This window comes from Cololabis saira, chromosome 11 (genome assembly GCF_033807715.1).
Source record: "Cololabis saira isolate AMF1-May2022 chromosome 11, fColSai1.1, whole genome shotgun sequence".
Taxonomy (NCBI): domain Eukaryota; kingdom Metazoa; phylum Chordata; class Actinopteri; order Beloniformes; family Belonidae; genus Cololabis; species Cololabis saira.
This window is the reverse complement of record NC_084597.1, coordinates 2,048,764-2,074,697: the sequence shown is the minus strand read 5'-3', so window position 1 is coordinate 2,074,697 and position 25,934 is coordinate 2,048,764. Positions and strand designations below refer to the sequence as shown.

Below are 25,934 nucleotides of genomic sequence, written 5' to 3'. Positions count from 1 at the left end.
GGGGGGTGATGGAGGATCCTGGTGGGGGGGTGATGGAGGAGGATCCTGGTGGGGGGGTGATGGAGGAGGATCCTGGTGGGGGGGTGATGGAGGATCCTGGTGGGGGGGGTGATGGAGGATCCTGGTGGGGGGGTGATGGAGGAGGATCCTGGTGGGGGGGGTGATGGAGGATCCTGGTGGGGGGGGTGATGGAGGATCCTGGTGGGGGGGGTGATGGAGGAGGATCCTGGTGGGGGGGTGATGGAGGATCCTGGTGGGGGGGGTGATGGAGGAGGATCCTGGTGGGGGGGTGATGGAGGATCCTGGTGGGGGGGGTGATGGAGGATCCTGGTGGGGGGGTGATGGAGGAGGATCCTGGTGGGGGGGGTGATGGAGGAGGATCCTGGTGGGGGGGTGATGGAGGATCCTGGTGGGGGGGGTGATGGAGGATCCTGGTGGGGGGGGGTGATGGAGGATCCTGGTGGGGGGGGGTGATGGAGGAGGATCCTGGTGGGGGGGTGATGGAGGATCCTGGTGGGGGGGGTGATGGAGGAGGATCCTGGTGGGGGGGTGATGGAGGATCCTGGTGGGGGGGTGATGGAGGATCCTGGTGGGGGGGTGATGGAGGATCCTGGTGGGGGGGGTGATGGAGGATCCTGGTGGGGGGGTGATGGAGGATCCTGGTGGGGGGGGGTGATGGAGGAGGATCCTGGTGGGGGGGGTGATGGAGGAGGATCCTGGTGGGGGGGTGATGGAGGATCCTGGTGGGGGGGGTGATGGAGGATCCTGGTGGGGGGGTGATGGAGGATCCTGGTGGGGGGGGTGATGGAGGATCCTGGTGGGGGGGTGATGGAGGATCCTGGTGGGGGGGGTGATGGAGGATCCTGGTGGGGGGGTGATGGAGGAGGATCCTGGTGGGGGGGTGATGGAGGATCCTGGTGGGGGGGGTGATGGAGGAGGATCCTGGTGGGGGGGTGATGGAGGATCCTGGTGGGGGGGGTGATGGAGGATCCTGGTGGGGGGGGTGATGGAGGATCCTGGTGGGGGGGTGATGGAGGATCCTGGTGGGGGGGTGATGGAGGAGGATCCTGGTGGGGGGGGTGATGGAGGATCCTGGTGGGGGGGTGATGGAGGAGGATCCTGGTGGGGGGGGGTGATGGAGGAGGATCCTGGTGGGGGGGGGTGATGGAGGAGGATCCTGGTGGGGGGGGTGATGGAGGATCCTGGTGGGGGGGGTGATGGAGGAGGATCCTGGTGGGGGGGTGATGGAGGAGGATCCTGGTGGGGGGGGTGATGGAGGATCCTGGTGGGGGGGTGATGGAGGATCCTGGTGGGGGGGGTGATGGAGGAGGATCCTGGTGGGGGGGTGATGGAGGATCCTGGTGGGGGGGGTGATGGAGGATCCTGGTGGGGGGGTGATGGAGGATCCTGGTGGGGGGGGTGATGGAGGAGGATCCTGGTGGGGGGGTGATGGAGGATCCTGGTGGGGGGGGTGATGGAGGATCCTGGTGGGGGGGTGATGGAGGATCCTGGTGGGGGGGTGATGGAGGATCCTGGTGGGGGGGGTGATGGAGGATCCTGGTGGGGGGGTGATGGAGGAGGATCCTGGTGGGGGGGTGATGGAGGAGGATCCTGGTGGGGGGGTGATGGAGGATCCTGGTGGGGGGGGTGATGGAGGATCCTGGTGGGGGGGTGATGGAGGAGGATCCTGGTGGGGGGGTGATGGAGGATCCTGGTGGGGGGGGTGATGGAGGAGGATCCTGGTGGGGGGGTGATGGAGGATCCTGGTGGGGGGGGTGATGGAGGATCCTGGTGGGGGGGGTGATGGAGGATCCTGGTGGGGGGGTGATGGAGGATCCTGGTGGGGGGGTGATGGAGGAGGATCCTGGTGGGGGGGTGATGGAGGATCCTGGTGGGGGGGGTGATGGAGGATCCTGGTGGGGGGGGTGATGGAGGAGGATCCTGGTGGGGGGGTGATGGAGGAGGATCCTGGTGGGGGGGTGATGGAGGATCCTGGTGGGGGGGGTGATGGAGGATCCTGGTGGGGGGGTGATGGAGGATCCTGGTGGGGGGGGTGATGGAGGAGGATCCTGGTGGGGGGGTGATGGAGGATCCTGGTGGGGGGGGTGATGGAGGAGGATCCTGGTGGGGGGGGGTGATGGAGGAGGATCCTGGTGGGGGGGGTGATGGAGGATCCTGGTGGGGGGGTGATGGAGGAGGATCCTGGTGGGGGGGGTGATGGAGGAGGATCCTGGTGGGGGGGGTGATGGAGGAGGATCCTGGTGGGGGGGTGATGGAGGATCCTGGTGGGGGGGGTGATGGAGGAGGATCCTGGTGGGGGGGTGATGGAGGATCCTGGTGGGGGGGGTGATGGAGGATCCTGGTGGGGGGGTGATGGAGGAGGATCCTGGTGGGGGGGGTGATGGAGGATCCTGGTGGGGGGGTGATGGAGGATCCTGGTGGGGGGGTGATGGAGGATCCTGGTGGGGGGGTGATGGAGGATCCTGGTGGGGGGGGTGATGGAGGAGGATCCTGGTGGGGGGGTGATGGAGGAGGATCCTGGTGGGGGGGGTGATGGAGGATCCTGGTGGGGGGGGTGATGGAGGATCCTGGTGGGGGGGGGTGATGGAGGATCCTGGTGGGGGGGGGTGATGGAGGATCCTGGTGGGGGGGTGATGGAGGAGGATCCTGGTGGGGGGGGTGATGGAGGATCCTGGTGGGGGGGTGATGGAGGATCCTGGTGGGGGGGGGTGATGGAGGAGGATCCTGGTGGGGGGGGTGATGGAGGAGGATCCTGGTGGGGGGGTGATGGAGGATCCTGGTGGGGGGGTGATGGAGGATCCTGGTGGGGGGGGTGATGGAGGAGGATCCTGGTGGGGGGGTGATGGAGGATCCTGGTGGGGGGGTGATGGAGGATCCTGGTGGGGGGGTGATGGAGGAGGATCCTGGTGGGGGGGTGATGGAGGAGGATCCTGGTGGGGGGGGTGATGGAGGATCCTGGTGGGGGGGTGATGGAGGATCCTGGTGGGGGGGGTGATGGAGGATCCTGGTGGGGGGGGTGATGGAGGATCCTGGTGGGGGGGTGATGGAGGATCCTGGTGGGGGGGGTGATGGAGGATCCTGGTGGGGGGGGTGATGGAGGAGGATCCTGGTGGGGGGGTGATGGAGGATCCTGGTGGGGGGGTGATGGAGGATCCTGGTGGGGGGGGTGATGGAGGAGGATCCTGGTGGGGGGGTGATGGAGGATCCTGGTGGGGGGGGTGATGGAGGAGGATCCTGGTGGGGGGGTGATGGAGGAGGATCCTGGTGGGGGGGTGATGGAGGAGGATCCTGGTGGGGGGGTGATGGAGGATCCTGGTGGGGGGGTGATGGAGGAGGATCCTGGTGGGGGGGTGATGGAGGATCCTGGTGGGGGGGTGATGGAGGATCCTGGTGGGGGGGTGATGGAGGATCCTGGTGGGGGGGGTGATGGAGGATCCTGGTGGGGGGGTGATGGAGGATCCTGGTGGGGGGGTGATGGAGGAGGATCCTGGTGGGGGGGTGATGGAGGAGGATCCTGGTGGGGGGGGTGATGGAGGAGGATCCTGGTGGGGGGGTGATGGAGGAGGATCCTGGTGGGGGGGGTGATGGAGGAGGATCCTGGTGGGGGGGTGATGGAGGAGGATCCTGGTGGGGGGGTGATGGAGGATCCTGGTGGGGGGGGTGATGGAGGATCCTGGTGGGGGGGTGATGGAGGATCCTGGTGGGGGGGGTGATGGAGGATCCTGGTGGGGGGGGTGATGGAGGAGGATCCTGGTGGGGGGGTGATGGAGGATCCTGGTGGGGGGGGGTGATGGAGGATCCTGGTGGGGGGGGTGATGGAGGAGGATCCTGGTGGGGGGGGTGATGGAGGATCCTGGTGGGGGGGTGATGGAGGAGGATCCTGGTGGGGGGGGTGATGGAGGAGGATCCTGGTGGGGGGGTGATGGAGGAGGATCCTGGTGGGGGGGTGATGGAGGAGGATCCTGGTGGGGGGGTGATGGAGGATCCTGGTGGGGGGGTGATGGAGGATCCTGGTGGGGGGGTGATGGAGGATCCTGGTGGGGGGGTGATGGAGGATCCTGGTGGGGGGGTGATGGAGGATCCTGGTGGGGGGGTGATGGAGGATCCTGGTGGGGGGGGTGATGGAGGATCCTGGTGGGGGGGGTGATGGAGGATCCTGGTGGGGGGGTGATGGAGGATCCTGGTGGGGGGGGTGATGGAGGATCCTGGTGGGGGGGTGATGGAGGAGGATCCTGGTGGGGGGGGTGATGGAGGAGGATCCTGGTGGGGGGGTGATGGAGGAGGATCCTGGTGGGGGGGTGATGGAGGATCCTGGTGGGGGGGTGATGGAGGATCCTGGTGGGGGGGGTGATGGAGGATCCTGGTGGGGGGGTGATGGAGGATCCTGGTGGGGGGGTGATGGAGGAGGATCCTGGTGGGGGGGTGATGGAGGAGGATCCTGGTGGGGGGGTGATGGAGGAGGATCCTGGTGGGGGGGGTGATGGAGGAGGATCCTGGTGGGGGGGTGATGGAGGATCCTGGTGGGGGGGTGATGGAGGATCCTGGTGGGGGGGTGATGGAGGATCCTGGTGGGGGGGGTGATGGAGGATCCTGGTGGGGGGGTGATGGAGGAGGATCCTGGTGGGGGGGGTGATGGAGGAGGATCCTGGTGGGGGGGTGATGGAGGAGGATCCTGGTGGGGGGGTGATGGAGGATCCTGGTGGGGGGGTGATGGAGGATCCTGGTGGGGGGGGGTGATGGAGGATCCTGGTGGGGGGGTGATGGAGGATCCTGGTGGGGGGGGTGATGGAGGATCCTGGTGGGGGGGTGATGGAGGATCCTGGTGGGGGGGTGATGGAGGATCCTGGTGGGGGGGTGATGGAGGATCCTGGTGGGGGGGGTGATGGAGGATCCTGGTGGGGGGGTGATGGAGGAGGATCCTGGTGGGGGGGTGATGGAGGAGGATCCTGGTGGGGGGGTGATGGAGGAGGATCCTGGTGGGGGGGTGATGGAGGAGGATCCTGGTGGGGGGGGTGATGGAGGAGGATCCTGGTGGGGGGGTGATGGAGGATCCTGGTGGGGGGGGTGATGGAGGATCCTGGTGGGGGGGGTGATGGAGGAGGATCCTGGTGGGGGGGGTGATGGAGGATCCTGGTGGGGGGGTGATGGAGGAGGATCCTGGTGGGGGGGGTGATGGAGGAGGATCCTGGTGGGGGGGGGTGATGGAGGATCCTGGTGGGGGGGTGATGGAGGATCCTGGTGGGGGGGTGATGGAGGATCCTGGTGGGGGGGGTGATGGAGGAGGATCCTGGTGGGGGGGTGATGGAGGATCCTGGTGGGGGGGGTGATGGAGGAGGATCCTGGTGGGGGGGTGATGGAGGAGGATCCTGGTGGGGGGGGTGATGGAGGAGGATCCTGGTGGGGGGGGTGATGGAGGAGGATCCTGGTGGGGGGGTGATGGAGGATCCTGGTGGGGGGGGTGATGGAGGAGGATCCTGGTGGGGGGGGTGATGGAGGATCCTGGTGGGGGGGTGATGGAGGAGGATCCTGGTGGGGGGGGTGATGGAGGAGGATCCTGGTGGGGGGGTGATGGAGGATCCTGGTGGGGGGGGTGATGGAGGAGGATCCTGGTGGGGGGGGTGATGGAGGATCCTGGTGGGGGGGTGATGGAGGAGGATCCTGGTGGGGGGGTGATGGAGGATCCTGGTGGGGGGGGTGATGGAGGAGGATCCTGGTGGGGGGGTGATGGAGGATCCTGGTGGGGGGGTGATGGAGGAGGATCCTGGTGGGGGGGTGATGGAGGATCCTGGTGGGGGGGGTGATGGAGGATCCTGGTGGGGGGGTGATGGAGGATCCTGGTGGGGGGGGTGATGGAGGATCCTGGTGGGGGGGGTGATGGAGGAGGATCCTGGTGGGGGGGTGATGGAGGATCCTGGTGGGGGGGTGATGGAGGATCCTGGTGGGGGGGTGATGGAGGAGGATCCTGGTGGGGGGGTGATGGAGGATCCTGGTGGGGGGGTGATGGAGGATCCTGGTGGGGGGGGTGATGGAGGATCCTGGTGGGGGGGTGATGGAGGAGGATCCTGGTGGGGGGGTGATGGAGGAGGATCCTGGTGGGGGGGTGATGGAGGAGGATCCTGGTGGGGGGGTGATGGAGGATCCTGGTGGGGGGGTGATGGAGGATCCTGGTGGGGGGGGTGATGGAGGATCCTGGTGGGGGGGTGATGGAGGATCCTGGTGGGGGGGTGATGGAGGAGGATCCTGGTGGGGGGGGTGATGGAGGATCCTGGTGGGGGGGTGATGGAGGATCCTGGTGGGGGGGGTGATGGAGGATCCTGGTGGGGGGGGTGATGGAGGAGGATCCTGGTGGGGGGGGTGATGGAGGATCCTGGTGGGGGGGGTGATGGAGGAGGATCCTGGTGGGGGGGGTGATGGAGGATCCTGGTGGGGGGGGTGATGGAGGAGGATCCTGGTGGGGGGGTGATGGAGGAATTTTTGCAGTGTAAAGTTTATATTCCTCTTTTTTGCCTTTTTTTTTCTCGAAATTCCACCTTTTTTTGCCTTTTTTCTTTTTTTTTCTTTCTTTTCCTCTTTTTTTTCGCCTTGTGTTTCAGTGACAGTGAGACGGTAATAAGTTACAGTTACTAAGTTACAGTTACATTAATAAGTTACAGTTACTAAGTTACAGTTATATTAATAAGTTACAGTTACATTAATAAGTTACAGTTACTAAGTTACAGTTACATTAATAAGTTACAGTTACTAAGTTACAGTTACATTAATAAGTTACAGTTACTAAGTTACAGTTATATTAATAAGTTACAGTTACATTAATAAGTTACAGTTACTAAGTTACAGTTACATTAATAAGTTACAGTTACTAAGTTACAGTTACATTAATAAGTTACAGTTACTAAGTTACAGTTACATTAATAAGTTACAGTTAATAAGTTACAGTTACATTAATAAGTTACAGTTACTAAGTTACAGTTACATTAATAAATTACAGTTACTAAGTTACAGTTACATTAATAAATTACAGTTACTAAGTTACAGTTACATTAATAAATTACAGTTACTAAGTTACAGTTACATTAATAAATTACAGTTACTAAGTTACAGTTACATTAATAAATTACAGTTACTAAGTTACAGTTACATTAATAAATTACAGTTACTAAGTTACTGTTACATTAATAAGTTACAGTTACTGTGTTTCAGTAATAAATTACAGTTACTAAGTTACATATTAATAAGTTACAGTTACATTAATAAGTTACAGTTAATAAGTTACAGTTACATTTGTTTGTGTTTCAGTAATAAGTTACAGTTACTAAGTTACAGTTACTAAGACATTAGTTACATGACTCACGTCGGGAATCATTTATGTAGAGTTTTAGACTCAATAGTTATTGTCAAAAGTAGATTATTATCACCTGTTTATGGAGTTTTATCAATCATATATATATATATACATATATATATATATATATATATATATATATATATATATATATATATATATATGTATATATATATATATATATATATATATATATGTATATATATATATATATATATATATATATATATATATATATATATATATATATGTATATATATATAAATATATATATATATATATATATATATATATACATAACGTGGGTCAATGACAAATGAGTCTTCCAAAAAGGTATTTTTAAAAATTCTGTTCAAAATGGAAATAAAGTATATTTTTGAGTCTGGAACAATGTATAGTCTCATTTCTTAAATAACGTTTAAAAGTGTTTAAATTCATTCATTCAATGTATTTTTAAATTCAATGCCCAAAAAATGTCAGGTGGCGCAACCAAATATTTGTAAAAATACAAGTATTTTCCTATTTATTCTTAGAGAAATATTTGGCATCAATGCCCAACATTATTATTGTATCTACAATATTTTAATATTATTTTGGTCCCTGCAGCTAATACTACTATTACTACTAGTAGTAGTAGTACCAGTTATAGTACCAGTTATTATTATTATTATTATTATTATTATTATTATTATTATTATTATTATTATTATTATATTTATTATTATTATATAGTTATAAGAAAGAAAGAAAGAAAGAAAGAAAGAAAGAAAGAAAGAAAGAAAGAAAGAAAGAAAGAAAGAAAGAAAGAAAGAAAGAAAGAAAGAAAGAAAGAAAGAAAGAAAGAAAGAAAGAAAGAAAGAAAAGAAATAAAAAAGGCACGAAAAAAACGTAACTAAAGTAACTGCCGTTTATATATAATAAGTATATATAATAATTTATATTTAATAATCTGTATTTCCGTCATTACTCATTACTGTCGGAGATGATGCGTTCCATGGCGTTGGAAATCGTAGCGTCGGTGTAATATTTATTAATATTTATTACAACCCCCTAATTAAAGCACAATAATCTATATAAAATAAACATATTAACATTTACTGGGCGTAAAAGTGGCGTCAGCTTCAAAAATAAAGACTATTTTTTAACCGTTTGTGGTTATGAAGTGTTTTACCGAATTTTCACTAAATACTGTTACTATATTTTATATTTTTAAATCCAAAATATACATATTTGGGCTGATTGTCTTGGTTTTTACTAAATATTTAGAAAGATTTGAAAAACAGTTGCTATATTGTATAGCTTTAAACCCAGTATCAGCGGTTATTTTGTGATACCGTAATTTCCGAGCCCCCGTGAACGCAGCATCAGCAGCTTTGCGACGTTAAAAGCATCCGCAGCTTTGACGGGACTGGGAGTTAAATAACCTCTAAATTACGGTATGTATGCGTTTAATCTTCCGTTGGGGGGTTTAAAACCGTAACAGGAACCTGTATTATCATTTATTTATCTTAAAACAACCTTAAATCCACAATAAGGGCGAAGTTGTGACGTTTCTGGTAAAAACACGGCAGCTTCACTTCCCTTTTAAAGGGTGATTTACGGTTCCGCGTTAAATCGACGGCGTAGGGTTACGCGTCGACGCACACCGTGTAACGCGGAACCATAAATCACGCGTAGTCTACTCCGTAGGGTCTGCGTCGATTTAACGTTTATTCTCTTTAGCGTTAAAGTGACGGGCAGTGACGTCACCGAGCCGTGACGTCACCGTCGCCGTTAAACCTTCACGGAGTTTTTTATTTAAGTTTTATATTTGACATATTTGACGTCTTTTAAGGAGGCGAGCTGCATGTTTTTAGTCTTAAACCACGCCCACGTCGTTACCCAGCAGGCCTTGCGGCTCCGCGGAGAAATAAAAGTGTAATTTGTGACAAAAACATCAACAAAAAAATTGAGAAAAAAAATTGAGGCTCCACTTCCGGTTACCCTGCGTTGCCATGGCGACCGAAGCAACTCTGACCGCCTTTTCTAGAGTTATTTGTGGAAAAAACTCACTATTTTATTCAATAAAACCGTTTTAAAGGATTTATTTGGGGAAAGCGTGACTTGATTTAGATGATTTTGTGGATTTATGCGGCTTTATTTGCAGGTTCCAGCCTGGAAAACATCTATTTGGGCAGTTTTTCCTGGTTTTTACTAAATATTTAGGGGAGATTTATGGGCAGAAATATGTGCTATACTTTTTTTTTTTCCTCTTTTCTCTTTTTTTCCTCTTTTTCCTCTTTTTTCATATGTTTTTCCTCTTTTTTCATATTTTTTCCCCTCTTTCTCTTTTTTTAAATGTATTAAATTGAATAATTTTTGGTTGTGTTGCTTCTTTTCATGCCTACTATGAAATACTTGTACTGTATGGGCAGAAATATGTGCCACTAGAAGCTGAATTAGAATAATTTATATTTGAATTTGAATTGCTCAACTTGAATAATCGCATTAAAAAACTGAATCTGAATCACATAATTTGAATTTGTATTGTTTAATTTGAATCATTGCATTGAAAAACTGAATCTACATTTACTGTGCCAGAGATCTGGGTCACTCATAACTCAACTCACTAGTGTCAGAATGTGCTCTTTATTTTATAAATGATTAGTATGTTCCAAACTAATACATTCAATTTCAAATTATGCTATTTAGATTCAGTTTTTCAATGCAATGATTCAAATTAAACAATACAAATTCAAATGATGTGATTCAAGATAAGATGAGATAAGAAATCCTTTAAATTAAATTAATTAAATAATAATAATTATTATAAATAATTATAAATAATTAAAATAAAAAAATTATAAATAATTCAAAAAATTACATTAAATTGAATCATTTAGTTCAGTTTTTAATGCGATTATTCAAGTTGAGCAATTCAAATTCAAATATAAATGATTCAAATTCAGTTTCTAGTGGCACATGTTTCTGCCCATAGAGATGAATCACTAATAACGTACTCATTGAGGGTTTAATTGATTGATTTGTTTGGAGGAACGTGGGTTGCCAGGTTGGGCCAGGTTTAATTGATTGATTTGTTTGGAGGAACGTGGGTTGCCAGGTTGGGCCGGTTCCAGCCCAGTCGGAGAGAGAGATGCCGCTTTTCTTCCGGAGGAGAAAACCCAGCGAGGAATCGCAGAAGAAACTGGAATATCAGCTGTGGAGGGTAAAGTTTTACTATTGTTATTATATTATAGTTATATTTATAGAAGAAACTGGAATATCAGCTGTGGAGGGTGAGAAGTTTTACTATTGTTATTATAGTATAGTTTATATTTATACAGTTGTTTCTTCACCAAAAAAAGATTTTCATTTCTCTTTTTTTGGTGAAAAAAAGAAAGAAGAAAATGAAAAAACCTTTAATTTCTTTTTTTTTTGGGGGGGGAAAGAAAGGAAAAAAAAAGAAGGAAAAATTTTAAATTTTTTTGGGGGGGGGCTTTAATATCTTTTTTGGTGAAAAAAGAAGAAAAAAGAAAATGAAAAAAAAAACTTAAATTGTTTTTTGGGTGAAAAAATAAGAAAAACTTATTCTTTTACTTTTTTGGTGAAAAAAACTTTAATTTCTTTTTTTTCCACCAAAAAAATATATTAAAGGGGGGTATTTCTTCACCAAAAAAGATTTTTTTTTTTCATTTTCTTCTTTCTGTTTAAAAAATAAATAAATTAAAGGGTGTTTTCATTTTCTCTTTTTTTTATATATATATATATATATATTGTTTAAGTAATATTTAGTCTTTATTTTCTGCAGTCGAAGGAAGTGGGAGCTGATGAAATCCTGGACGTTTCCGGCTGTGAACTTTCGGAGGTGAATTATTAATTATTATTATTATTATTACGTATTACACTTCGTGACACTTTTATTTTGAAATGCCTCATTTACATATTACACTTCATGACACTTTTATTTTGAAATGCCTCATTTACGTAATACACTTCATGACACTTTTATTTTGAAATGCTTCATTTACGTAATACACTTCATGACACTTTTATTTTGAAATGCTTCATTTACGTAATACACTTCATGACACTTTTATTTTGAAATTATTATTGTTATTATTATTATTATTATTGTTGTTATTATTATTATTGTTAAATACTGATAATACTTATGTGTATAAGTACTACGTGTATATATATATAACTTTATTGAACTAAAGGTCCCGTCAGGCGCCTTCTCCATCTGCAAGGTGTTACAGAAGAAGGTGAGAATAAATAAAATAAATCAATTAAAATGAACGAGACAATCTAAACACAGATGAAAATTAAATATATATTTATAGAAAATCAGAGTAATTTATTGTGTGTTTGTTTCTTCCTAAAGGTTTTAATTCTCCACAACAACGAGCTGAAATACCTACTGCCCAAAGGAAGTGACATCAGCGCTCTGGCCACATTAAAGGTAATTAAACCTATATATATATATATATATATATATATATATATATATATATATATATATATATATATATATATATATATCCACCTTAAAAGTAATTAATTAAATATATATATATATATATATCCACCTTAAAGGTAATTAATTAAATATATATATATATATATATATATATATATATATATATATATATATATATATATATATATATATCCACCTTAAAGGTAATGCAATTCATAACACTTTTATTTTGAAATGCCTCATTTACATATTACACTTCATGACACTTTTAATTTGAAATGCCTCATTTACATATTACACTTCATGACACTTTTATTTTGAAATGCCTCATTTACATATTACACTTCATGACACTTTTATTTTGAAATGCCTCATTTACATGTTACACTTCATGACACTTTTATTTTGAAATGCCTCATTTACATATTACACTTCATGACACTTTTAATTTGAAATGCCGCGTTTACATATTACACTTCATGACACTTTTATTTTGAAATGCCTCATTTACATGTTACACTTCATGACACTTTTATTTTGAAAGGTTCTGGATCTGCACGAGAACCAGCTGACGTTTCTCCCCGACGACATCGGGAACCTGCGGTCCCTGCAGGTAAAACTGCTGAGTCACCACTAGTTCTGCTGAGTCTAGTTCTGCTGAGTCACCACTAGTTCTGCTGAGTCACCTCTAGTTCTGCTGAGTCACCACTAGTTCTGCTGAGTCACCACTAGTTCTGCTGAGTCACCACTAGTTCTGCTGAGTCACCACTAGTTCTGCTGAGTCACCACTAGTTCTGCTGAGTCACCACTAGTTCTGCTGAGTCACCACTAGTTCTGCTGAGTCACCACTAGTTCTGCTGAGTCACCTCTAGTTCTGCTGAGTCACCACTAGTTCTGCTGAGTCTAGTTCTGCTGAGTCTAGTTCTGCTGAGTCACCACTAGTTCTGCTGAGTCACCACTAGTTCTGCTGAGTCACCACTAGTTCTGCTGAGTCACCACTAGTTCTGCTGAGTCACCTCTAGTTCTGCTGAGTCACCACTAGTTCTGCTGAGTCACCACTAGTTCTGCTGAGTCACCTCTAGTTCTGCTGAGTCACCACTAGTTCTGCTGAGTCACCACTAGTTCTGCTGAGTCACCTCTAGTTCTGCTGAGTCACCTCTAGTTCTGCTGAGTCACCTCTAGTTCTGCTGAGTCACCACTAGTTCTGCTGAGTCACCGCTAGTTCTGCTGAGTCACCACTAGTTCTGCTGAGTCACCACTAGTTCTGCTGAGTCACCTCTAGTTCTGCTGAGTCACCACTAGTTCTGCTGAGTCACCACTAGTTCTGCTGAGTCACCACTAGTTCTGCTGAGTCACCGCTAGTTCTGCTGAGTCACCTCTAGTTCTGCTGAGTCACCACTAGTTCTGCTGAGTCTAGTTCTGCTGAGTCACCACTAGTTCTGCTGAGTCACCACTAGTTCTGCTGAGTCACCACTAGTTCTGCTGAGTCACCTCTAGTTCTGCTGAGTCTAGTTCTGCTGAGTCACCACTAGTTCTGCTGAGTCACCTCTAGTTCTGCTGAGTCACCACTAGTTCTGCTGAGTCTAGTTCTGCTGAGTCACCACTAGTTCTGCTGAGTCACCACTAGTTCTGCTGAGTCTAGTTCTGCTGAGTCACCTCTAGTTCTGCTGAGTCACCACTAGTTCTGCTGAGTCACCTCTAGTTCTGCTGAGTCACCTCTAGTTCTGCTGAGTCACCTCTAGTTCTGCTGAGTCACCACTAGTTCTGCTGAGTCACCACTAGTTCTGCTGAGTCTAGTTCTGCTGAGTCACCTCTAGTTCTGCTGAGTCACCTCTAGTTCTGCTGAGTCACCTCTAGTTCTGCTGAGTCACCACTAGTTCTGCTGAGTCACCACTAGTTCTGCTGAGTCACCACTAGTTCTGCTGAGTCACCTCTAGTTCTGCTGAGTCACCACTAGTTCTGCTGAGTCTAGTTCTGCTGAGTCACCTCTAGTTCTGCTGAGTCACCTCTAGTTCTGCTGAGTCACCACTAGTTCTGCTGAGTCACCACTAGTTCTGCTGAGTCACCTCTAGTTCTGCTGAGTCACCACTAGTTCTGCTGAGTCTAGTTCTGCTGAGTCACCACTAGTTCTGCTGAGTCACCTCTAGTTCTGCTGAGTCACCACTAGTTCTGCTGAGTCTAGTTCTGCTGAGTCACCACTAGTTCTGCTGAGTCTAGTTCTGCTGAGTCACCTCTAGTTCTGCTGAGTCACCTCTAGTTCTGCTGAGTCACCTCTAGTTCTGCTGAGTCACCACTAGTTCTGCTGAGTCACCACTAGTTCTGCTGAGTCACCTCTAGTTCTGCTGAGTCACCACTAGTTCTGCTGAGTCACCACTAGTTCTGCTGAGTCACCACTAGTTCTGCTGAGTCACCTCTAGTTCTGCTGAGTCACCTCTAGTTCTGCTGAGTCACCACTAGTTCTGCTGAGTCACCACTAGTTCTGCTGAGTCACCTCTAGTTCTGCTGAGTCACCACTAGTTCTGCTGAGTCACCACTAGTTCTGCTGAGTCACCACTAGTTCTGCTGAGTCTAGTTCTGCTGAGTCACCACTAGTTCTGCTGAGTCACCACTAGTTCTGCTGAGTCACCTCTAGTTCTGCTGAGTCACCACTAGTTCTGCTGAGTCACCTCTAGTTCTGCTGAGTCACCACTAGTTCTGCTGAGTCACCTCTAGTTCTGCTGAGTCACCACTAGTTCTGCTGAGTCACCACTAGTTCTGCTGAGTCACCACTAGTTCTGCTGAGTCACCTCTAGTTCTGCTGAGTCACCTCTAGTTCTGCTGAGTCACCTCTAGTTCTGCTGAGTCACCTCTAGTTCTGCTGAGTCACCTCTAGTTCTGCTGAGTCACCTCTAGTTCTGCTGAGTCACCACTAGTTCTGCTGAGTCACCTCTAGTTCTGCTGAGTCACCACTAGTTCTGCTGAGTCACCTCTAGTTCTGCTGAGTCACCTCTAGTTCTGCTGAGTCACCACTAGTTCTGCTGAGTCACCTCTAGTTCTGCTGAGTCACCACTAGTTCTGCTGAGTCACCACTAGTTCTGCTGAGTCACCACTAGTTCTGCTGAGTCACCTCTAGTTCTGCTGAGTCACCACTAGTTCTGCTGAGTCACCACTAGTTCTGCTGAGTCACCACTAGTTCTGCTGAGTCACCACTAGTTCTGCTGAGTCACCTCTAGTTCTGCTGAGTCACCACTAGTTCTGCTGAGTCTAGTTCTGCTGAGTCACCACTAGTTCTGCTGAGTCACCACTAGTTCTGCTGAGTCACCTCTAGTTCTGCTGAGTCACCACTAGTTCTGCTGAGTCACCACTAGTTCTGCTGAGTCACCACTAGTTCTGCTGAGTCACCTCTAGTTCTGCTGAGTCACCACTAGTTCTGCTGAGTCACCACTAGTTCTGCTGAGTCACCACTAGTTCTGCTGAGTCACCTCTAGTTCTGCTGAGTCACCACTAGTTCTGCTGAGTCACCGCTAGTTCTGCTGAGTCACCACTAGTTCTGCTGAGTCACCACTAGTTCTGCTGAGTCACCACTAGTTCTGCTGAGTCACCTCTAGTTCTGCTGAGTCACCACTAGTTCTGCTGAGTCACCACTAGTTCTGCTGAGTCACCACTAGTTCTGCTGAGTCACCTCTAGTTCTGCTGAGTCACCACTAGTTCTGCTGAGTCTAGTTCTGCTGAGTCACCACTAGTTCTGCTGAGTCACCACTAGTTCTGCTGAGTCACCTCTAGTTCTGCTGAGTCACCACTAGTTCTGCTGAGTCACCACTAGTTCTGCTGAGTCACCACTAGTTCTGCTGAGTCACCTCTAGTTCTGCTGAGTCACCACTAGTTCTGCTGAGTCACCACTAGTTCTGCTGAGTCACCACTAGTTCTGCTGAGTCACCACTAGTTCTGCTGAGTCACCACTAGTTCTGCTGAGTCACCACTAGTTCTGCTGAGTCACCACTAGTTCTGCTGAGTCTAGTTCTGCTGAGTCACCTCTAGTTCTGCTGAGTCACCACTAGTTCTGCTGAGTCACCACTAGTTCTGCTGAGTCTAGTTCTGCTGAGTCACCACTAGTTCTGCTGAGTCACCACTAGTTCTGCTGAGTCACCTCCTGCTTGTTTCTGCTGAGTCAAACTGGTTTAAACTGGTTTACACCGGTTTATACTGGTTTACACTTGTTTAAACTGGGTTTACACTGGTTTAAACTGGTTTACACTGGTTTTAAACTGGTTTAAACTGTTTTAAACTGGTTTCACACTGGTCTTTTATTGGTTTTAACTGGTTTTATACTGGTTTACACTGGTTTACACCGGTTTACACTGGTTTAAACCGGTTTACACCGGTTTACACTGGTTTAAACTTGTTTCACACTGGTTTAAACCGGTTTACACTGGTTTAAACTGGTTTCTGCTGAGTCACCTCCTGAGTGTTTCTGCTGAGTCACCTCCTGAGTGATTCTGCTGAGTCACCACTAGTTCTGCTGAGTCACCACTAGTTCTGCTGAGTCACCTCCTGAGTGTTTCTGCTGAGTCACCTCTAGTTCTGCTGAGTCACCTCCTGAGTGATTCTGCTGAGTCACCTCCTGAGTGATTCTGCTGAGTCACCTCCTGAGTGTTTCTGCTGAGTCACCTCCTGAGTGATTTTGCTGAGTCACCTCCTGAGTGTTTCTGCTGAGTCACCTCCTGAGTGATTTTGCTGAGTCACCTCCTGAGTGTTTCTGCTGAGTCACCTCCTGAGTGATTTTGCTGAGTCACCTCCTGAGTGTTTCTGCTGAGTCACCTCCTGAGTGTTTCTGCTGAGTCACCTCCTGAGTGATTTTGCTGAGTCACCTCCTGAGTGATTTTGCTGAGTCACCTCCTGAGTGATTTTGCTGAGTCACCTCCTGAGTGATTCTGCTGAGTCACCACTAGTTCTGCTGAGTCACCTCCTGAGTGATTTTGCTGAGTCACCTCCTGAGTGATTTTGCTGAGTCACCTCCTGAGTGATTTTGCTGAGTCACCTCCTGAGTGTTTCTGCTGAGTCACCTCCTGAGTGTTTCTGCTGAGTCACCTCTTGTTTCCTGCAGATTCTCAACGTGGAGAAAAACCGACTGAAGAAAGTTCCAGAATCCACCGGGAAACTGCGGCTGCTGCAAACGCTCAACCTGAAGGGTAAAAAAATATAATAATAAAAATAAGAATAATAATAATAATAATAATAATAATAATATTAATATTAATATGAATAATATTAATATGAATAATAAAAATTAAAGAGACCTGAAGGGTAATAAAATATAATAATAATAATAATAATAATAATAATAATAATAATAATAATAATAATAATAATAATAATAATATTAATATTAATAATAAAAATTAAAGAGACCTGAAGGGGAAAGAAATATAATAATAATAATAATAATAATAATAATAATAATAATAATAATAATAATAATAATAATAATTATTAAAATTAAAGAGACCTGAAGGGTAAAAAAAAAAATACAATAAAAATTAAAGAGACCTGAAGGGTAATAAAATATAATAATAATAATAATAATAACAACAACAACAACAACAACAACAACAACAATAATAATTAAAATTAAAGAGACCTGAAGGGTAATAAAATATAATAATAATAATAATAATATGAATAATATGAATAATAAAAATTAAATAGACCTGAAGGGTAATGAAATATAATAATTAAAATTAAAGAGATCTGAAGGGTAATAAAAACTGTTTCCTCCTTTTTTCCCTTTTTTCTCTTTTTTAAAAATTAAAGACAATCTAAACAAGACGCTCAACCTGAAGGGTAATAAAAATATAATAATAATAATAATAAAACATTTTATAAAATAAAAAAAGAAGAATGAAAAAAAGTAAATAAAGTAAAGAAAGAAAAAGAAAAGTAAATAAATTAAAAACAAGGAGAAAATAGAAAAGAAAGAAGAAAAAAAGACAAAACATTTTAAAGAAAAAAGAAAGAGAAAGAAGAAAAGAATAGGGGAAAAGTAAATAAATAAAAAAGGGATAAAGTAAAGAAAGAAAAAAGAGAAATGAAAGTAAATTAATAAAAAAGAAATAAAAAAGAAATGGAAGAGAAAGAAGAGAAAAAGGATAGAAAAAAGAAAAAAGTAAATAAATGAAAAAGGGAAAAAAGTAAAGAAGAAAAGTAAAGAAAGAAAAGAAACTGAAGTTAGGAGAGAAGAGACGGTTAAAAGAGAGGAACAAGGAAATAAGTAAAACAAAGAAAAGAAAGAAAAAGAAAAGTCAACAAATAAAAAAATACATTAAAAACAAGGTGAAAAAAGTCAATAAATAAGAAAAAGACAAAAAAAGGGAAAAGACTAAAGAAAGAAAGTAGAACCGATGAACTAACGGTTCCCGCCCTCCAGGGAAACTGGTTTAAACTGGTTTACACTGGTTTACACTGGTTTACACTGGTTTAAACTAGTTTACACTGGTTTTATACTGGGTTTACACTGGTTTAAACCGGTTTTATAATGTTTTAAACTGGTTTAAACTTGTTTCACACTGGTTTACACTGGTTTACACTGATTTAAACTGGTTTACACTGGTTTAAACTGGTTTAAACTTGTTGCACACTGGTTTTATGCTGGTTTTACACTGCTTTCAGACTGGTTTAAACTGGTTTAAACTGGTTTTATAATGTTTTAAACTGGTTTAAACTTGTTTCACACTGGTTTTATATTGGTTTTACATTGGTTTACACTGTTTTAAACTGGTTTAAACTTGTTTCACACTGGTTTTATACTGGTTTAAACTGGTTTAAACTAGTTTTATAATGTTTTAAACTGGTTTAAACTTGTTTCACACTGGTTCTATACTGGTTTACACTGGTTTAAACTAGTTTTATAATGTTTTAAACTGGTTTAAACTTGTTTCACACTGGTTCTATACTGGTTTACACTGGTTTAAACTAGTTTTATAATGTTTTAAACTTGTTTCACACTGGTTTAAACCGGTCTAAACTGGTTTCTCCTCCAGGGAACTGCCTGGACTCGCTGCCGTCCTCCCTCGGTTCCCTCAGCAGCCTCCGCTCGCTGGACGTTAGCGACAACGACATCGCCGAGCTTCCCCGAGAGCTCGGCCACATCCGCACCTTAGAGGTTCGTCCCGAAGCTCCGCTAGGCTAACACTAGCGGCTACCAGGCTCTGCTAGGCTAACACTAGCGGCTACCGAAGCTCCGCTAGGCTAACATTAGCGGCTACCGAAGCTCCGCTAGGCTAACGCTAGCTCCCGGATACCTGACTGTTGTTGTTGTTGCAGAGCGTTAGCCTGGACGCCGCTAGCATGTCGTTCCCCCCCGCGGCCGTTTGCAGCGAAGGAACCAAGAGCATCCAGCAGTTCCTGTGCTCCGGTAAGGCTAGGCTAGGCTAGGCTACTTCCACTCCTATGTTTCTGTTCTATGTTTATATTTCTATGTTTCTATTTCTATTCTACATTTATATTTCTATTCTATGTTTATATTTCTATTCTATGTTTATATTTCTATCCCATGTTTGTACTACAGAGCTAGTACCGATACTACTATGTTTATATTTCTATGTATTTCAGTACTGGGTACTGAGTACAACTCCTTTTTCCTCTTTTTTTTGCCTTTTTTCGCCTTTTTCTCTTGTTTTTGCATTTTTTTCCATTTTTTTCTGCCTTTTTTTCAAAATTTTTCTCCTTTTTCTCCTCTTTTTTTTCCTTTTTTTCTTTTTCTACTTTTTTCCTCTTTTTTCTACTTCTTTTCTCTCTTTTTCTATTTTTTTCTCTTTTTTTGCCTTTTTTCTCCTTTTTTTTCCTCTTTTTTCCCCTTTTTTCCTAATTTTTTCTCTTTTTTTCTTTGTATTTCTAGTACTAGGTACCTGTATGTTAATATTTCTGTGTTTTTATGTGTGTTTCAGTTCTAGGTACCGAGTACTTCCCTCCCTCCCAGTATAATACTGGTTTAAACTGGTTTAAACTGGTCTAAACTGGTTTAAACTGGTTATTTCTGTGTGTTTCAGTTCTAGGTACAGAGTACTTCCCTCCCTCCCAGTATAATACTGGTTTAAACTGGTTTAAACTGGTTATTTCTGTGTGTTTCAGTTCTAGGTACAGAGTACTTCCCTCTCTCCCAGTATAATACTGGTTTAAACTGGTTTAAACTGGTTATTTCTGTGTATTTCCAGTTCTAGGTACAGAGTACTTCCCTCCCTCCCAGTATAATACTGGTTTAAACTGGTTTAAACTGGTTTAAACTGGTTATTTCTGTGTGTTTCAGTTCTAGGTACAGAGTACTTCCCTCCCTCCCAGTATAATACTGGTTTAAACTGGTTTAAACTGGTTTAAACTGGTTATTTCTGTGTGTTTCAGTACTAGGTACAGAGTACTTCCCTCCCTCCCAGTATAATACTGGTTTAAACTGGTCTAAACTGGTTTAAACTGGTTATTTCTGTGTATTTCCAGTTCTAGGTACAGAGTACTTCCCTCCCTCCCAGTATAATACTGGTTTAAACTGGTTTAAACTGGTTTAAACTGGTTATTTCTGTGTGTTTCAGTTCTAGGTACAGAGTACTTCCCTCCCTCCCAGTATAATACTGGTTTAAACTGGTCTAAACTGGTTTAAACTGGTTATTTCTGTGTATTTCCAGTTCTAGGTACAGAGTACTTCCCTCCCTCCCAGTATAATACTGGTTTAAACTGGTTTAAACTGGTTTAAACTGGTTATTTCTGTGTGTTTCAGTTCTAGGTACAGAGTACTTCCCTCCCTCCCAGTATAATACTGGTTTAAACTGGTTTAAACTGGTTATTTCTGTGTATTTCAGTTCTAGGTACAGAGTACTTCCCTCCCTCCCAGTACCTTCTCCCAGTACTAGAGACGGATTGTGGAAGTTGCAGTTCCGACACGACGGACGGTTCCGAGGAGACCTGGCAGGTAACAACTGGTTTATACTGGTTTATACTGGTTTATTCTGGTTTATACTGGTTTAAACTGGTTTATACTGCTTTACAATGGTTTACACTGGTTTAAACTGGTTTATACTGGTTTATACTGGTTTAAACTGGTTTATACTGGTGTACACTGGTTTAAACTGGTTTTCACTGGTTTTATACTGGTTTACACTGGTTTTACACTGGTTTATACTGGTTTACACTGGTTTTATACTGGTTTACACTGGTTTATACTGGTTTATACTGGTTTACACTGGTTTAAACTGATTTAAACTGGTTTTATACTGGTTTACATTGGTTTAAACTGATTTAAACTGGTTTTATACTGGTTTATACTGGTTTAAACTGATTTAAACTGGTTTTATACTGGTTTACATTGGTTTAAACTGGTTTAAACTGGTTTTATACTGGTTTACATTGGTTTAAACTGATTTAAACTGGTTTTATACTGGTTTATACTGGTTTCTTACTGGTATAAACTGGTTTATACTGGTTTAAACTGGTTTAAACTGGTTTCTTACTGGTTTATACTGGTTTATACTGGTTTACACTGGTTTATACTGGTTTATACTGGTTTACACTGGTTTAAACTGGTTTATACTGCTTTACACTGGTTTATACTGGTTTATACTGGTTTACACTGGTTTATACTGCTTTACACTGGTTTAAACTGGTATTATACTGGTTTACACTGGTTTATACTGGTTTACACTGGTTTTATACTGGTTTACACTGGTTTTATACTGGATTACACTGGTTTACACTGGTTTACACTGGTTTACACTGGTTTAAACTGGTGTAAACTGGTTTTATACTGGTTTAAACTGGTTTACACTGGTTTATACTGGTTTACACTGATTTATACTGGTTTAAACTGGTTCATCCTCTGCTCTTTCTTCCCCAGAACAAGTTCAGTGACTACGAGAAACGGAAGGTCGGTGCTTTTTCTGTTTCTGTTTCTGTTTCAGTCTCAGCACTCTGTTACCCAGGATGCATTGCACTTGTAGACAGACAGACAGACAGACAGACACACAGACACACAGACAGACAGACAGACAGACAGACAGACAGACAGACAGACAGATTCATCCTTTAATTCCGTTTCCAGGAGCAGAAACAGGCGGAGAAGATTCTGTTTGAGCAGCAACTGGAGCAGAAACAGAAGGAGCAGCAGTTTCTGCTGCTGAACAACAACCACAAGGAGGACATGCTCTGTTCTGTTAGACAGGTAAAAACCCCCCAGGTACAGGTACGCTCTTACTGTTTCTGCTGCTGAACAACAACCACAAGGAGGACATGCTCTGCTCTGTTAGACAGGTAAAAACCCCCCAGGTACAGGTACGCTCTTACTGTTTCTGCTGCTGAACAACAACCACAAGGAGGACATGCTCTGTTCTGTTAGACAGGTAAAAACCCCCCAGGTAAACCTCCGTTAGACAGGTACGCTCTTACAGTTTCTGCTGCTGAACAACAACCACAAGGAGGACATGCTCTGCTCTGTTAGACAGGTAAAAACCCCCCAGGTAAACCTCCGTTAGACAGGTACGCTCTTACAGTTTCTGCTGCTGAACAACAACCACAAGGAGGACATGCTCTGCTCTGTTAGACAGGTAAAAACCCCCCAGGTAAACCTCCGTTAGACAGGTAAAAACCCCCCAGGTAAACCTCCGTTAGACAGGTAAAAACCCCCCAGGTACAGGTACGCTCTTACTGTTTCTGCTGCTGAACAACAACCACAAGGAGGACATGCTCTGTTCTGTTAGACAGGTAAAAACCCCCCAGGTACAGGTACGCTCTTACAGTTTCTGCTGCTGAACAACAACCACAAGGAGGACATGCTCTGCTCTGTTAGACAGGTAAAAACCCCCCAGGTAAACCTCCGTTAGACAGGTAAAAACCCCCCAGGTAAACCTCCGTTAGACAGGTAAAAACCCCCCAGGTAAACCTCCGTTAGACAGGTAAAAACCCCCCAGGTACAGGTACGCTCTTACAGTTTCTGCTGCTGAACAACAACCACAAGGAGGACATGCTCTGTTCTGTTAGACAGGTAAAAACCCCCCAGGTACAGGTACGCTCTTACAGTTTCTGCTGCTGAACAACAACCACAAGGAGGACATGCTCTGCTCTGTTAGACAGGTAAAAACCCCGCTCTTACTCTGAAGAACCCTCCGCTCTTACTCTGAAAAACCTAATAAACATTCATGCTTTTACAGTGAAAAACCCTCCAATCTGTGATGCTTTTATTGTGAAAGACCCCTCCAACATTCGTGCTTTTATTCTGAAACCCCCTCCCACACGGTCATCTGTGATGCTTTTATTGTGAAAGCCCCTCCCAACTGGCATGCTCTTATTTTGCAGGAGCAGCAGCGGCCAGCTCTTATTGTGAAACACCAGTGGTGCTCTTATTGTGAAACACCAGTGGTGCTCTTATTGTGAAACACCAGTGGTGCTCTTATTGTGAAACACCTGCGGTGCTCTTATTGTGAAACACCAGTGGTGCTCTTATTGTGAAACACCTGCGGTGCTCTTATTGTGAAACCCCGTCTCTTATTTTGAAGGAGCAGCAGCGGCTGGCGCAGGGCTTCCTGCAGCAGCAGTTTACCCAGAATGCCGAGCGGCTGCAGCTGCTGGAGACGGTCCGCCGGGCCGAGGACGGACTGAGCGGACGCATCACGGCGTTGCTAGGCAACAACACCCGGCAGAGGAAGAGCTCGCAGTTCCTGATGGAGATGGAGGAGGACAGGTGAGTTTAAACCAGTATAAACCAGTTCAAACCAGTATAAACCAGTATAAAACCTGTTTAAACCAGTATAAAACCAGTTTAAACAGGTTTAAACCCGTATAAAACCAGTTTAAACCCGTATAAAACCAGTTTAAACAGGTTTAAACCAGTATAAGCCAGTTTAAACCATTGACACCAGTTTAAACCAGTATAAAACCAGTTTAAACCAGTATAAACCAGTTTAAACCAGTATAAACCAGTATAAAACCAGTTTAAACAGGTTTAAACCAGTATAAGCCAGTATAAAACCAGTTTAAAGAGGTTTAAACCAGTTTAAACAGGTTTAAACCAGTACAAACCAGTGTACACCAGTTTAAACCCGTATGAAACCAGTTTAAACAGGTTTAAACTAGTATAAGCCAGTTTAAACCAGTATAAACCAGTATAAAACCAGTTTAAACCAATACAAAACCAGTTTAAACAGGTGTAAACCAGTATAAACTAGTTTAAACCAGTTTAAACCAGTATAAACCAGTTTAAACCCGTATAAAACCAGTTTAAACAGGTTTAAACCAGTATAAACCAGTATAAAACCAGTTTAAAGAGGTTTAAACCAGTACAAACCAGTGTACACCAGTTTAAACCAGTATAAAACCAGTTTAAACCAGTATAAACCAGTTTAAACAGGTGTAAACCAGTATAAACCAGTTTAAACCAGTATAAAACCAGTTTAAACCCGTATAAAACCAGTTTAAACAGGTTTAAACCAGTATAAACCAGTTTAAACCAGTATAAAACCAGTTTAAACAGGTTTAAAACAGTACAAACCAGTGTATACCAGTTTAAACCCGTATGAAACCAGTTTAAACAGGTTTAAACTAGTATAAGCCAGTTTAAACCATTGACACCAGTATAAACCAGTTTAAACAGGTTTAAACCAGTATAAACCAGTTTAAACCCGTATAAAACCAGTTTAAACCAGTGTACACCAGTTTAAACCCGTATAAAACCAGTTTTAACCAGTTTAAACCCATATACAACCAGTTTAAACCAGTGTACACCAGTTTAAACGAGTATAAAACCAGTTTAAACCAGTACAAAACCAGTTTAAACCAGTTTAAACAGGTTTAAACCAGTATAAACCAGTTTAAACCAGTATAATCCAGTTTAAACCAGTATAAAACCAGTTTAAACCAGTATAAAACCAGTTTAAACCAGTGTACACCAGTTTAAACGAGTATAAAACCAGTTTAAACCAGTACAAAACCAGTTTAAACCAGTTTAAACAGGTTTAAACCAGTATAAACCAGTTTAAACCAGTATAATCCAGTTTAAACCAGTATAAAACCAGTTTAAACAGGTTTAAACCAGTACAAACGAGTGTACACCAGTTTAAACCCGTATGAAACCAGTTTAAACAGGTTTAAACTAGTATAAGCCAGTTCAAACCATTGACACAAGTTTAAACCAGTATAAACCAGTTTAAACAGGTTTAAACCAGTATAAACCAGTTTAAACCAGTATAAAACCAGTTTAAACCCGTATACAACCAGTTTAAACCAGTGTACACCAATTTAAACCAGTATAAAACCAGTTTAAACCAATACAAAACAAGTTTAAACCAGTTTAAACCAGTGTACACCAGTTTAAACCAATATAAAACCAGTTTAAACCCGTATAAAACCAGTTCAAACCCGTATAAAACCAGTTTAAACCAGTATAAAACCAGTTTAAACAGGTTTAAACCAGTTTAAACTAGTGTACACCAGTATAAAAACAGTTTAAACCAGTTTAAACAGGTTTATACTGGTTTTGTCTGTGGGCGGGGCTGCTGATGACGTCACTGATGACATCACTCTGACAGGAAGTGTGTTTTGCAGGATTCGGATGGAGCACCTGACGGCCATCACGCAGGAGGAGGCCAGTTCGCTGAGGAAGAGGGACGTGGCAGGTACTGGTTTGTACTGGTTTAAACCGGTTTATACTGTTTTCACACTGGTTTAAACTGGTTTAGACTGGTTTACACTGGTTTATACTGGGTTAAACTGGTTTAAACTGGTTTCACACTGGTTTAAACTGGTTTAAACTGGTTTCACACTCGTTTAAACTGGTTTACACTGGTTTATACGGGTTTATACTGTTTTAAACTGGTTTAAACTAGTTCATACTGGTCTATACTGGTTTATACTGGTTTAAACTGGATTATACTGGTCTAAACTGGATTATACTGGTCTAAACTGGTGTTATACTGGTTTAAACTGGATTATACTGGTCTAAACTGGTTTAAATTTGTTTAAACTGGATTATACTGGTCTAAACTGGTGTTATACTGGTTTAAACTGGATTATACTGGTCTAAACTGGTTTAAATTTGTTTAAACTGGATTATACTGGTCTAAACTGGTGTTATACTGGTTTAAACTGGATTATACTGGTTTA

The 25,934-nt window shown here is 44.4% G+C and overlaps 1 protein-coding gene across 2 annotated transcripts in view; it reads left to right on the top strand.

Annotated features, from left to right (window-relative positions):
- Nucleotides 1-8,714: 8,714 nt before the first annotated feature.
- lrsam1 (leucine rich repeat and sterile alpha motif containing 1) overlaps nt 8,715-25,934 on the top strand; it is a 31,789-nt gene continuing 14,569 nt past the window's right edge. For both annotated transcript variants that reach the window (XM_061733607.1, XM_061733606.1), the window contains exons 1-14: nt 8,715-8,799; nt 10,448-10,568; nt 11,151-11,207; nt 11,563-11,607; nt 11,727-11,804; nt 12,367-12,435; nt 16,906-16,990; nt 18,839-18,960; nt 19,122-19,212; nt 20,648-20,757; nt 21,679-21,708; nt 21,883-22,002; nt 23,333-23,517; nt 25,377-25,447. In XM_061733607.1, coding sequence (XP_061589591.1) covers nt 10,497-10,568; nt 11,151-11,207; nt 11,563-11,607; nt 11,727-11,804; nt 12,367-12,435; nt 16,906-16,990; nt 18,839-18,960; nt 19,122-19,212; nt 20,648-20,757; nt 21,679-21,708; nt 21,883-22,002; nt 23,333-23,517; nt 25,377-25,447 — 1,135 coding nt within the window. In that variant the 5' untranslated portion in view covers nt 8,715-8,799; nt 10,448-10,496. The remainder of the gene's footprint in view (nt 8,800-10,447; nt 10,569-11,150; nt 11,208-11,562; nt 11,608-11,726; nt 11,805-12,366; nt 12,436-16,905; nt 16,991-18,838; nt 18,961-19,121; nt 19,213-20,647; nt 20,758-21,678; nt 21,709-21,882; nt 22,003-23,332; nt 23,518-25,376; nt 25,448-25,934) is intronic.